Here is a 14579-nt window from a genome sequence, read left to right on the forward strand (position 1 = left end):
CTAGCTCACTGCCTCCCAAGGCTACTGCAGCTTTAGTAATTAGTCCTCACAAATAGTCCAGTTCATTCACCTCAAAACTTCCAGCAAAAGAGTCACCTCCCACTGCCTAACTGGACTGTCAGGGGTGGCATTTATTTACAGGCATACTGAAATGATCTTACTTTTAGCACACTGTTTAAGTACCGCACCTGAAAAGCCATCTGGGGCTTCTGGGCCTGATGTGCAGACACGATACTTCAGAGAGTTAATGGCTGTCTGCTCCTTGAACCTTCCAATAATTCGCTGTTGTACAGAAACCCTTTTGGGGTGGCACCTTACCAGGAATGTTTGAAGACCGTATGGGCAGGCACAGAGGGATAAAGTGCTCATGGTGACAGACTTCTTGGAGAAAGTCGAATTTGAACTGATGTAAAGTCTGAAAATCACAACAGGAAATGACTCAGGGCAAATGGTAAGACAGAGCTGCACTACTATTTATCTCTGCCTTCAAAATTCGTACTCGCACCCAACAATGAAACCTTACAGCGTGTTATGCCAAGCTGTGCAAATAATAAACAATTGGTTTTCATCTCTGTTGTCAAGCGAACTTGTCACTGTCAAACAAGCTTTTTGGATTCCTCAACTATGATTTTTCATTGAAGATGTACTGATAAATATCAGCTTGATCCAAGCTAAATATTTAAGGTATATTTAAAGCTACACTGGGTCTTTTGATAGTACATACCATAGCTTATAATCATAGTGAAGTATCTTCTCCAGTTCACATAAATCTGGGACCGTCATATTTATTATGCCTTTCTTCTCCCCCTCCCTCCCTTTTCTTTTTTTTTTTCTTCTTTTTTTGGTCAACCAAATACAAAGTTTCAGCCACATGGGCCAGATACAAAACTTACTGATAGTGGTGAAAAGTTCCTCTATTGATGCCAGCGAGTTCCAGCTCCGAGGGATTTGGGTATTATATAATTGTGGTATTATTTCCTTAATAACTCCCTCCCAAGAAGCCGTCCATGATCTTTTGTGGAGCCTTGCTACTACCTCAAGAATTTATCATTCCCACTATAACGATGTGCCACTGAGACATAAAGATTATCCATGGCATCCAGTAATAAATTTTTATTTCCATTTTCTTGGCTCACTGTTCTCAGTGGCAGAAAGCAGTCATTCAGAACTACCAGTACGACACTGTATCAATCTAGGTCAAACATTTGCCCTAGCACTAGAAAGTACCTGTAAAGGTCTTTTATTTGCCCTGTTACTTGCCTGTCAGCCCCTAAAATTAAATCGTAGCATTTCTGCTGCCACTGTCAGCCTAGGACCTGGAACATGCACTTTTCAGAGTCTACTGAGTAGTGGATGGTGGGGAATTTTTCCCTGAAAAGTTTTATTACACTGTAGTACCTCATCAGGAATACAGCTGGACATGCAATTCAGAGCCTAATGGCAAATAAAGAAATGAAGCACCTGACATGTTTCCCAAGAAGAACTGTGACATTTTGAGGGAACACAACAAAGAACTGAATTCTAATGAGGTATTTCAACTTTTGAATAAATATTTCTGAAAACAATGTTTAAATGTCAATGTACGGAATACTGCAAGGGATATTTCTGTGGACAGAAATTATGATGCTTCATTCACAATTACAATAAATTAAAACTGCAATGTTATACACTGATATACCCACAAAATATTTATTCAGGCAGCAATATACACTGTTAAATTTTCTGAAGGGAGAAGCCAGATTGCCGTATCATCTTTTTGATACATAAACAATCCACTTAAAGAAGCAAAAGACACACAGAAAGAAATCCTGCAGCATGTTTAAACAACTGACTTTTGCTTAGGCATCTGACTGAAAATGCAAGGCCTCTCTCTCCTTGAGGTCAGAAATCTCTGATTTTATTTTGTGGCTACTGTTTTCAAGTGCTGTAAAGCCTGTTCTAGTGGTACATCTGTCTCAGCTCCAGAGTGATTCCGCTTCCATGCATCCCGGCAGATGGCTCTGGAGGGATGCTGGGTGGCTTGCAATGCACACACACTTACTGCCAAGGAGGTGTTACGTCCTGCTCTGCACACTAACTAATCTCAGGCTTTTCCACTGGCCATTAATTGGCTTTCTAAATTAAACATCAGTTTCTGTGGTCGAATGAATTTAGGGAAGTCTGAAATGTGGAAACAGTTTTCAGATTGCATAATATTATTTACAGAATTATAGACTTCAGGCTATGACATGAATACTGACAGACTCATTCTACATCTGTTCCAGAGATTAGGTGAAAGACCTGAGTGCAGCATGAAGTTGGTTTCAGTAAAAACCAAAAGAGACCTGGAGTAATCTCACTTATTACCTACAAATGCCCAGATCACCACTGAAGAATCATAAAAAGTTAATGGACAAAAGTTTTGTAAGATTTTTTTGGGAAAGATGAGGCATTCAAAGTGTGCATTTTGGATACATTCTGTTATCTATCATCTTGCATGCTCCGGAATGATGGCTCAGAAATCCAGTCATAGAGGAGAAAAACCCCTATGACTCATCCTCACGGATGAAGAGTAAAAGGAGGCAAGCTGAATAATTTGGGGACCTCTTGCAGTTTGCAATTTATTGTTCAAACTGTATCACTGACTGTTATAGGTATTACTGAAGAAATTCAGGCTGCAGGGAATTTTCCTCATAGCAAGCACAAACTAATTTGGAGCAGACTGGCTTTCTTGTTTCATCAATGCAGTAAGAGCATACCTTTCATTCAAAGTAACTGAGAAGTTACATTCTCACTTGAGTTTACACAATGGTAACTTGTTCATATGCTCTTACTTTAGTCTTCTCAAAGAGAATTACTGCCAACTGCTGCTGATATTTATGGACCAAACCACAAGTGTACTCTCCAAAGAATCAAAGCTTGAATTCAGCCTTTTGCGTGCTTTGGTGTGAGCAGTCTTTGCAGAGTCTGCTCTCACAGGGCTCAGTGAGTAGTTGGACACAGCTGTTTACTCCTAGAAAAGGGGATAGATGGCTCAAAACCAAGAGGTTTTAAATACATATTTGCAGTAAATGTTTTCACTGACTTGAGTTCTGAGCATGGTGAAGCCATGGAATAGATCATAAATAGTTTCAATATAAAAATATTCTGCTAACGAGTCTCTTTGGAAAAAACAAAACCAACCAAAGAAAAAAATCAAAACCATACCTTGCTATCTCCTGTTCCAAACATACTTATATAATTGTTGACCACCTTGAACACAAATCCACGATCCATAAATGTAAAACAGCGCTAAAAAAGGGGAAAATTTTTTTTTAATATTTTATAGCCAAAAAAGCAGTACATGGCCTCACTTACCTGTTTGCCTTGCGTCACCTATAAACTTGAATCATTTGCACAGGTGAAGTTAGTCTTACAGCAGGGCAAGGAAACCCAGGGAATTCATGAATCTGGCTCAATTTCTTAATTTATTTTCATTAATAATAAATTGATCAAACTTTTCATTTTCACTGTGTCTACAGTCTAAAATAACTCTCACAGCGTACAGTGGACTAGGAGAAAGCTTATTCATGTACTGCAATACTCAGTGACTAGAGGTGGTACATGATGGGAGCTGACCTGAATATCTCCTTCAGTGACAGAGCAATGACTCTTGAGGAATCAATCCAGCCACAATACTCACTCTCTATGAGCTACATTATCTCTCTGGGAGCAAATATGCCACTACATTACTTTACAATGAGAACACTTCTCTTGCTGACTGATGGGGCTAAACAGCCAGAAGTTGTAAAGGTTTTTGAGGGCCTTGGTGCTACTGCTGCTAACATTTTTTCCTTGCAGAGTCAGCCTACCAAATAGGGAATGCAATCTTGAATTCCCTCTTTCTCTAGCGTTCCTGAACTCTGCAAAACTAGCAAAGCACCAAGCCTTTTGTGACACAGCATTCAAACAAGGCTGCTGCGATACCAGCCTGGAGAAAGCCGTATCATCTCTAACCTATGTAATTCTTTCCAGCAGACTAGATTTGAAAAGAAATTAAAACACAGCCATATGCTGTATCAGAAAACACAACACTACTGCCTTCCCAGTTTAGCTGAGTTAACACACAAAAATAGCCTGCAAATCTGCAACACCGCCACAAGTGCAACACCACACAACTACTGACTAGGCCCTTCCATCTGCGCTCCTGCCTCAAACCAACATCATCTTCCAAATGATGTAACACTATGGATAGATACAGCTTAACGTCAGTATGACAACAGCAACTAGGGCTTCCATATGGTATCAGCAACAGAGGCCAACACAGTGGACAGCAGGCTTATCATTTATTTCACCAATGTATGAAAGGAGAAAAATCCACCTTCAGCTTGTGGTTGTTGTCCTTATAACCTCACAGGAACATTTTATTGCTGGAATACTGCTCTCTCCTAATGCTGTGCTTCAATTTGTCATTAAAGATTTGAGCCTGGGTTTCAGTGTGTACTACATACAATGCTCTGTACATCATTAATGTACATCATTCCATTAATGGAAAGGGGGAGGGTGTGTGTGTCCAGTTTAAATCTAGACTAAGTATCCAGCCACACAACTTATTGAATAGCAATTTTCCCAGCTAATTCAATGCTGGGAAAATAAAAATGATTGAGAAATATTAGGACAAAACCATAAAGTGCAACCGCTTTCAGTGACTTTTCCACAGCACACATGTATTGTCTTAAATTTTGTAAATGAAAGGGCATTTCAGAGTTAAAAACTATTTCACCTAATACTTGCAATTTGCTTAGGCTGGTTTGTAAAAGCTACCCACTCTGGTTGTGATTAAGAAATATTAATCCACCCACAGTCATTCAGAGCTATAGTATTTAAAGAAAAAATACCAGCTCAGCTCTAACTACAGTTTCATCCCTTACCAAACTTTTTACCCATTTGAATGTAATGTAGCAATCTGCAAACTTTGAAAACTTGGGCTCTTTCAGAGAATAGATATAAATTAATCAGAACTGCTTTAAAGCAGACTTAGATAAAGCTTTTGCATTCTCAAAGACTCAAGGGCAAAGAAAAATGAACTATAGGTCAACACTAAACTTGGAAATTGAGCCATCATTCACTCAGAATTGTTTTTATTCCCTTTGACTAGACTAGAATAGTCTGAAGTTTGCATTAAGTATGGGGAAGTAAGTGCATGTGCTACAATGACAGAACATCTCACCTTAAGAAATTTGGCAGCACTGTAGTTCGCATTCCTTGTTTCTTCAAGAGCATCTTTGTACTTCCAAACAACATGGTCTGCTAAGACCATCACAAGTGTATCCAGCTCAGTTTGAAATGATTCTGGAAACCTCTGAGTTCGAGAAACCTAATCAGGGAATAGATCATCATTTGAGGGAGTACAATGTTGCACATTAAACCTGAAAATACATTCAGGCCAAGAATAAAAACTATAAACCACAAGTCATTCAACATAGAAGAAAAATATTCCTAGAGTTCCATGGATCTCTTCTGAGTATAAACCAAAGAACAATCTGGTCCATAGGAAAGTGGGAAATCATATCCTTGGATTTCAGCACAAGTATACTAAGAGCATCTTTGATAATCAGGCAGAAAAGAGGTCAAAACACTGATTTCCAGCTATGTCAGGTTTGCTCACAGCAAAGTAGAGTTTCTAGATCGTTTATTTGCTGTTTGGCATAATCACTTGTTGGGTAACCTGCAGAAATTAGAGAATTCTCATTCCATTCTAACCCACGCGTTACAAAGCTGACACGACTGGTTTTTTGGCCTACCAGTTCTGTACAAGCAAGAATAGGTTTGAGCCTAGCAGGTAATATGATGTTTTTTGTGGATAAAACCAATATTTTACAAAGCGTAAAAGCACTTCTTTTTTGACCAGTCAAGAAGAAAAGTCCAAGAATGTGTATTTCTCAGGATTCTGCATTTTAGATTTTCCTAAGAGACTGCTTGCCTACTTAATTAAGATCACGTATATATACTTACCTTTGTTCTGTTTGTATCAACCAAGTGCTGTGCCATTGATTTTAAGATAACTGCAAAGAAGAACCAGGAATGCTGTGCAAAAGAAGGAAAAAAGAGATTAGGAAAAGTGATTATCAGATAAACACTTTACGATGCATTACCATTCCTTATAGATGGATTGCATTTCTCAGTAATGCACAATGATAAACTCTGTGTGACAAATAAATTAAAGAACCTAAGTGCCATGTATTTGAGTGACACTGGATCATGTCCTTAAGAGACCTGAAGCCATCTCAGACACTGTCACTGTGGCTCTGTGCAATAAGGAGCCCACAAACACCACTCCTACAATCCCTCCATTCCTGCTGAGCACTGCCTTCATTGTTTGTTTGCAGGTAACTGGCTGAAGTGGAGGATGCAGAGAACCTCAGAGAACAGAAGCTGAGAATAAACTGCTTTGTTAGTTCCAGCAGCTTGGTAATTTGGCCCAGAATAAGATGGTGCTTGTTTAAAGGATAAACAGGGTGGTTCCTCAAGTACCATTTGTAATAGTGAACAGGTAGGATACAGATATTAATCTGTATCCTCACATATCTCGGGGGATACGTGAAACAAATACACTCAAAAAGCTTACAAATTGCAACTCACCCACCCCCCCACCCCCCCCCCCACCCCCCCCACCCCCCCGCCAACAAAGCCAACCACAAGTACTTTTGCATGGCTCAGGTTTCCTGCAGGCCAGCTTTTCTGCTTTTTTCAGCCTATTTTTGCTATTCCAGCACAGGAAATTGGAACAAGTTCACTCTGAACTGTTGAACGTATTTGTGCTACTGGGAACTCCTGAGCTGCACTGGCTAGCTCTTATACCATATCCAACAGGATCAGTGATGGGGCTTGCACATGTATGAATCATTAGACCTTGTTTGATATGAGAAATCTCAGGAAACCTCAATCATTTTCATTTTGGTCACTGTCAATCAAAAGCAGCAGCTGAAATCAGATATGAATGTCCTACTTACAGATGAATATTCACCCTGCATCTTCCAAAATAAAAATTAAAACAAAGTATCCTAAAAGTAATTGCTCATATCATATTGTGTAAGAATTAGGTTTCTGACTCAGACTATGCTGTAAAAGAAAGGAGGAATTTTATTATGCAAACCATGGCATTCTGAGAAATGTGTTATGCTGAGAAACTGTAGCAAGTCTGGTAAGTTGGTCTGTTGAATCACTGCAGGATGTGATTTGTGCAAAGCTCATATGGGGAAAGAGGATAGGAGAAAGAGATGTCACAAGTGAGTTTCAGGCAGAAAAACAGTAGTAAAACTACAAATGTGCTAATTCAAGCTATCATTCACCTTTAAAACCTGTTTCACGGTTACTTGGTCATTTAACTTCAGAAGACCAGTCATATTCTTGGCCACCTCCTCATGAACAGTCCTTTCTTCAAATGATTTGGTCCGGAACACATACTGAAGGAGAAAGGAAAAATAAAAATTATCAAAATGTATATTAAAACAAATATAAAAAACCTCAGTAGGAGAAGATAAAATTATTTATACACCACTAACAGCTGACAATCTTTGCCGCCAAAATATCTTGACTGAACAATACAGTCACATAAAATTTAATTCCCCTAGCAGTTACAGCACAACACTGCTCCCCTACAAAATCCCAGTTTTAAACACAAGTTCCTGTTGATTTCAGCTTAATGTGAACCAAGAGGAATTTCTGCTTAAAATTGGTGCTACAATTTATTTTTTTCAATAAGGCATAGGATCCTGACACCTCTAAACTGCCTTTCAAGCCATTTCACCAGGTGAAAAAAAGAATAAGCAAGCAGAGGAAGTATGGAGGGTTTTTCACCCACCTAGTCAGGGCCACCTTTCACTTGCTCCTTTCTTCCACTGGCAACAGCTAGGCAGAGCTGGTAACAACTCTTCATCCTGAAAGGTGTAGAGCACCCACTGGAGCTGACAGAAGGGGAAAACTACACCCCTTTTAGAAATCAAGACCTCAAGGGAGGAATTTCTCACCAAGTTGCACAGAACTCATAAATCTAGTGTAAGTTTTATTCAACATTTTAAGCTAATAATTTGGTACTGGGATCCATTACTCCTTCCCTAAAGCAAGAGCTCTGCCAGTGCATCAGTTGAGACGAAACACCTTTTCAAGTCAACAAGGTAGGTGAAAGAAAGGAATATTACTTGAAAATATCTTATTAATATTCAGCCTCGTTTCCAGAGAATATGCCATAAGCTTCTCCTTATGCAGTTTGACAATTCTGGGTCCAGTTATTTAAGTCAGTGTAATTTTGCATTATTATTGCATCTGAGTGACTCACAATTCTCAACTTACTTATTCCCAAAACAGCATTTCTGAAGTAGGTATTCATTTCCTTACAGATGGGCAAGAGAGATTAACAGTTATCGGCTTTGGCTGCTGCTGGAAATGGCTAAATGAACTTCTGGTGTGGCCTAATAATCACCTGTTATTTCAAAGATATTTAGCCACAATAGGTGTCTATTGCAATTTTGAAAAGTTATTGAGTAGAAGAGGTGTTAATACCCATTTAATTAACTACATTTAAATGTTACATAGCTTATTTATTTTGGAGCATGAATAGTTCTGCTGGACCTCAGCAGAATTCCTCTGTGCTTAAATCAGAGCACTTGAGACTAAAATGCTGAGATGCATCACCTGTAAACACATACTTTCCTGCAGTATGAAAGTAAATCCATACCATAGAAATACCAAGCAACAGTTGTCAACACTGAAATTAAAATAGTTTTCCCATTTAGCAATCTAACTCCTACCATTTTTTGAACATGCTAAGGTTTCTGGGTTCATCAGGAATGTATTTGCTTTCACTTTATTCCTAAAGTTAATATAACCTGCCCCCCCCCGCCCCCACAACTTATGTCACATATATTAGTCACAATCCACAAATGAAATGTATGTTATGAAAACTACTTGTTGCACAGTGAATCAGAATATCATTAAAGCCAGAAGCCCATACAGACATTTGTCACTCATAGGTTCTTTCCATGACTGTGGGGGATCTCTCATTGCTCTCATGACCTCCAGTAGTTCTGTCACCACTGAACCAGAGCAGGCCAAGAGACAAAGTGATGGCAATGTCTACTTCAATTCTTCTAACAACCTGCAATTCTCCTCTACGCTGCTATTTGAAATACACAAATAAGTTAATAAATATAGCACTCAAAGATATTACAACTTACTCATTACTGATTCATCTAGTAAGACTCAAACAAAATTTTTCAGCCCTCTCCCCCACAATTAAAAGGGAGGAAAAAAACCAACAAAGGCAAGTGAATGGAAAAAAACCCCAGTGTAACAGCCTTAAATGAGGTTCGTCTATTAATTTTTCTACCCATGCCCGTAACAGCAGTTAATGTATTCTTCTACTTAAAAACATGCTGTTCATAAAATTCTCAGCTTATAAAGCCGTTACCCAAATATACTATTGATGAGATACTTGCTGGCCAATAGCATTATTCATACTCATTTAATAGATATTCAATTGATACAGATAATAAGGAGATCATCTTCAAAGAGGCCACTCCTTTGGCTTTTTAAGTAATACTGCAGTTTGCCCGGAATCAAATTCCATACACAGAACATATCCATATCTATATTCTATATATACCCTCTTCTTCAAAACAGTAACGGATGAAAAAACCTTAGTAAACAGGGAACAGTTACAAGAATCTGAACTTCACAGATGAGAAAAGAATTTATGCACAATAGCACATGCAAAGACACAGGATCTTGAAAGTAAAATCATGACTTAAGAAAATAATCAACAGCTTAGTTAAAAAGCTACAGCTTTCTAAGAAACATACAGCTATCCTGCAGCCATGAAGAGCACCCAGAAGTACCTCTTCCATAAAAATTACCACCTGTGGATACCTTTCAACTACAATGAGGGCAACCCCATAAATGTATAATACAGACAGCCACATATTTTGAAGTGATAAATCCCACCACAGTCAAGAGGAATGCTGCAAACTGCAAACAAACTACATTAAATGTCTCCTACTGGTATCTATCTAGCTGAAGCTTCATGATGTTGCATGTATTTATCTCCCCCTTCTCTCCTCCCAAACCCTGAAAGGTGGGAAATTCTGAGTTTAACACTATTTCACAAAGACTGATGCTAAGCCTATGCTCCTAGAAGCTCAGTGGAAGTGCATTTGCACTAGGTCTTACTTCTAAAATATAAGTAAGCTCTAGTCATCAGCTGAGTATGGGGAATTGTCCCTCCCACATCCCAGTACCCTCTAAGAGTGCCCTGCAGCTTCCTCCTCCCGTGCTTGTTCAACCTGACGTGCTATGGAAAGCAAGCTGCACCATGCAGAGGAAACACGAGCAGCCCTTGGTCCTCCTCAGCGGAGTAAGGTTGCGAGCCAGGATGCAGCTGAGTCTGGTGGAGAAGGACACTCCATGGAGTGTCCCTGCTCTACAGGATGTCCTTAAAGCACAGAGAGGCAGCGTAATTTGTTCAAGGTGACACAAGAAACTTGTGGCAGAGGAGGAGAACTGACTCAGCCTCTTCCAAATAGTATGTTAGCTTCCTAACCAGCCACCCAGCCTACCAGTGGCAGAAAGCTATGACGCAAATGCAGAGAAAGCTACAAACAAGTACAGCTAAGAGTAAACAGGAAAAAATCGCACAAAACCCAACCTCCCCACCCCCCCTCAAATAGTCAAATAGTTAACAGTATAACAGCAATCATACCGTCACATAAGAATTGATGCAGTTGTCTAGTTGTTCTTCATGGCACTTAGCAACAATGTTAGTAAGAACCCTGCAAGATTAAAAAAAAATAATAAAAAAATAAAAATTGAGCTGGTTTGTGTCATAAGGCAGAGAAAGTCTATCTGATACATCACACTGTTCTGTTATTGTAACCTCATTTAAAACAGTCCATGGGATGTGATCCAAATGATGAATAGCATGTGCAGACACTGTCCCACCGGGAAAAAAACCAGTTACTCCTTGAGCCCTCTGCTTGCATGGATTGTGCTGTTATTTATGCATTCGGCCAGCTTTAATGATTATAACTGTACTAACATTACAACAGAAGAAAACTATTAACTAACTAAAGCTTATACAGACCTTAGATGATTAGGAATAAGGAAAATTAGATAATGTTAATCAAACAGAGAAGCAAGAACATCTTTCTGTGGGAGTGCTACTTGTCAGGTTCTCTCAGATCCTGGTAATTCTATAAAGCTCTGATGGCACTTGCTTATGATGGCACTGTTAATCAAAGACAAATACAAGCCTAGGCTCAAGCCCGAGCATGCCCCTCTCCTGCACTCTTTGCCCATAACCTCGGACCCAGGCCGAACCTGAGTGCCGAAGCACTCAGGAGCAAAAGGCCGAGCACAGCACCCTCTCGTTACTCCGCAGCGGAGAGAGGCTGGATACTTGGTGCAGCAATAGATGCTCTGAGCTTCTGCGGATCAGCTTCGTGATCAGCGACACAGAAGAAAATTGCCCGGGTCATGCCAGCACCCACTCTCACAACCTGGGCTTTTACTAACAGCAGAGATGGCACTACCTGAGACCAAGTGTTTCAGCAAAGTTTTCTCTTCAATTTGTACATGGGCCATCTTTGAGATCATCCTGTTTCAGAAAACCAAGTCCGAGCAAGAAGTCTTTTTCAACTTAACCATGAGATTTCCTCCTGATTATTGGGATCTCACTTTTTCAGAATACTTAATCTAGAAAAGACTCTGCAATTTTATGATCTTATTTTTATGTTAAAAGTATGGGGAGGAAACAGTTCATGATTCTCAAATGTCAAAAATTAGTGAACCATATCTCAAATTCAGGGGTATGCATAATAACAGTATGACTAAAATGGATTATTAATATGCCTGACTGTGGTCCACAGACAAGTAGTCATTTTGACTAGCTTGGCGATTTGAGTGTTTTCTGCCGATTCTTATTATTGGATTCGACAGCTTTGTAATTCTTTTAAGTCAGTATTTTTCATATATCTCATTTCTTGCAGTTAGTAGGAGAAGTAAAACTTGTAGCAAAGCACAAAAGCTATGACAAAATTAGTTGTGTCTATTCCAATCCTTCAGCCTTTATTCTGATTTGAAATTGAAACGAGTTCTGGCAAAGATGAGACAGAGAAATGATGACATGACTGGGCCGCCAGACAAGTAAAAAACCATGAGAGAGTATAAAAGGAATAATGTTTTCTCCCCAACACATAAGCTAATCTATGCTTTCATTCTGTTGTTGCTTTTAATATGTTTAACACAAGCTGCTTCAAGCTATTCACAACAAAATACAATGTGTGTGTATATATAGGACACATCAATGAATGGCACACACAGCAGACATGCATATTGCTGTTGACATCAACTCTACCAGCACAAAAGCTACCACACATACAAAGAAAGACTGAGAATCCTTCTTTTCTTTTTTTTTGGCCAGGTGGTTGTATAGTCCAAATCTGAAGCATGAAAAAATTAACATCCTTCCATTTTTCCATCTAATCATTAAAACTATCTTTTAAACAGCTGCTTCTTATATAGCATTACCTTTCCAGTCATTTAACTGATACTGAAATTCTAGCCTGGGACACAATTCTTCATCTTAACTGGCCTCAATATCAATTGATTTGTTGGCCATAAAGGGGTGCTGAAAAAGGTCCAACAACCCCTCTCCCTTTGAAAACAGTATGCAGTGATGAAATCACACACGTTTACAAGGAAATGCTCTTCTAATCCTAGTGCCTAGCTGTGGTAAAACTGGACTTTGCCCTACAAGGTGCCATGATCCTTTGATAAGGGATATTGAAACTTTAGCTTTCCAATGCTAAGATGAAGAATTCTGCTTCCCTGGTCCTTTAAGTTTTCCTAATTAATCTTTCTTCAGGAACTAATTCTGAAGAACAATCTGTGGAAAGAAAGAAATTATACTGGCAGCAGATTAGTCTAACAGGGCTGCTGAGGACAGCTGTCATTTTCGCCTATTAGTTGTACAGTAGTCCCCATGTTTAGCTACTGGCAAGTACAACAAAAATACCGCTACGGCCAAAAGAAAATGCAATGCAACTTTTGTCCTCCTGCCGAGACCAATAATAATCTCTCCAGCATTTTTTTTTTTTCCTGCTGCCCTGATTAACAGCATCAATAAAGACAATTTCGTTATGTGAGGGATGAGAGACTCGGCAAATCATTCCAGCTGTTTGCCTGCTCACTGGGAAATGCTTCCATTGCTCTTCAGTTATTGCTGTTACACTCTAATTAAAAAATGCTCCAGAACAGCGTGACCTGGTTGTTTGACTCTGCATTGGACGTTGCAAGATGCTAAGCTCTTCCTATGCTGAACTCCACATACTCAGACCCAAACATAAAGCAAAATTGATACTCAACTTTGTTAGGAAACCCTTAGCTCCTTAAGAATGAGACCTTTACCTATGATCGCCTCAGGGTACAGACACACATCCACCATGGTCAATGATTTCCTACTTGGTATCCGTCAGCCACGTGATACCATGCTCTTCTATGCATTATTTTGCAGAGCCGAGTGTTAAGGGGGAAGCAAGCATTCTCACCCACTGAAGTCTGAATGTCATAGTCAGCGTTTGTAAGAGCAGCTATAATTGGACTAACATTTGCACTCTAGAGCGAATTCTTCTCCTCATACAGAAAATACTCAGATACCTGGTAACAGCTGTTGTAACTTCATCATCACTGTTTTGCACCAAAACCCAGAAGAGTTGATTCAGGACTACAGGAAGAAAATTCATAATTACATGGATTTTCTCAATCCTCAGCAAATTCTGTAACGGATGTAAGAAAGAAAATGCAGTGAAATCCAACACGAGCAATGAAAGCTGTTTACTTGCTTTCCTGCTTTGGCAGGTAAAATGCAGTGCAGCCACTGATGTAATAGCAGTAGGAAAACAGGACAAATAAGTAGACGACCGGTTGCCCATGGAGTTTGTTTTAAATATGACCATCAACACAACTGTAGGTATTGTCTAAATTTCAGAATTCCAATATTTTGCTCTACTCTGACTTAAGCAGGCAGGGGAGGAGGGAAGAAAGCGAGAAAGAAACCAAAACCAATTTTCATATTTCATTAAGGATACGTATGTCAGAGAAATAAAAGAACTTAATTACTATTTTCAAGACATGCAGTTCCTAATATTTTTAGGAAAACTCATTCTTTTTATGCAGAGAGCTGATAAACTGAACTTGTTGTAACTAAAATACTTATGTTAAAAGCACATTAGTAAAAAGTAGTATTGACACTCTAACCTGACTGGACTGAGATTATATTACCTTCTCTGATCAAGGAGGATATTGAACTTTTAATTAAAAAACCCCCTCCTTTGAATTCCTCCTAGTTTTTTTATTTCAGTCATTTTCAAATAATTCCAGAATTTCTTCAAAGGTGTTAGTGATTTATAAATAAAAGCAAAATATTCTGGGGAAAATTACTTATTCCCTGGCTATATTGCACAGTCGATCCTGTGTCGCATACAACATTGTTTCTATTTTCTAATAAAATTACTGAAGTCTTTTTAAAAAGTAAACTATCAACAGCAAATAAAGAACAGTGCAATTCT

General features: G+C 39.0%; 1 protein-coding gene across 11 annotated transcripts in view; it reads right to left on the reverse strand.

Moving 5' to 3' along the window:
- The window catches only part of DOCK10 (dedicator of cytokinesis 10), a 166641-nt gene that overhangs the window by 34229 nt on the left and 117833 nt on the right, over window positions 1–14579 (reverse strand). For all 11 annotated transcript variants that reach the window (XM_049802824.1, XM_049802821.1, XM_049802820.1 and 8 more), the window contains exons 24-30: window positions 13669–13787; window positions 10715–10784; window positions 7311–7424; window positions 5974–6045; window positions 5189–5335; window positions 3187–3270; window positions 319–415 (exon numbers count right to left, since the gene is read on the reverse strand). In XM_049802824.1, coding sequence (XP_049658781.1) covers window positions 319–415; window positions 3187–3270; window positions 5189–5335; window positions 5974–6045; window positions 7311–7424; window positions 10715–10784; window positions 13669–13787 — 703 coding nt within the window. The remainder of the gene's footprint in view (window positions 1–318; window positions 416–3186; window positions 3271–5188; window positions 5336–5973; window positions 6046–7310; window positions 7425–10714; window positions 10785–13668; window positions 13788–14579) is intronic.

Source organism: Accipiter gentilis, chromosome 6 (assembly GCF_929443795.1).
Source record: "Accipiter gentilis chromosome 6, bAccGen1.1, whole genome shotgun sequence".
Taxonomy (NCBI): domain Eukaryota; kingdom Metazoa; phylum Chordata; class Aves; order Accipitriformes; family Accipitridae; genus Astur; species Astur gentilis.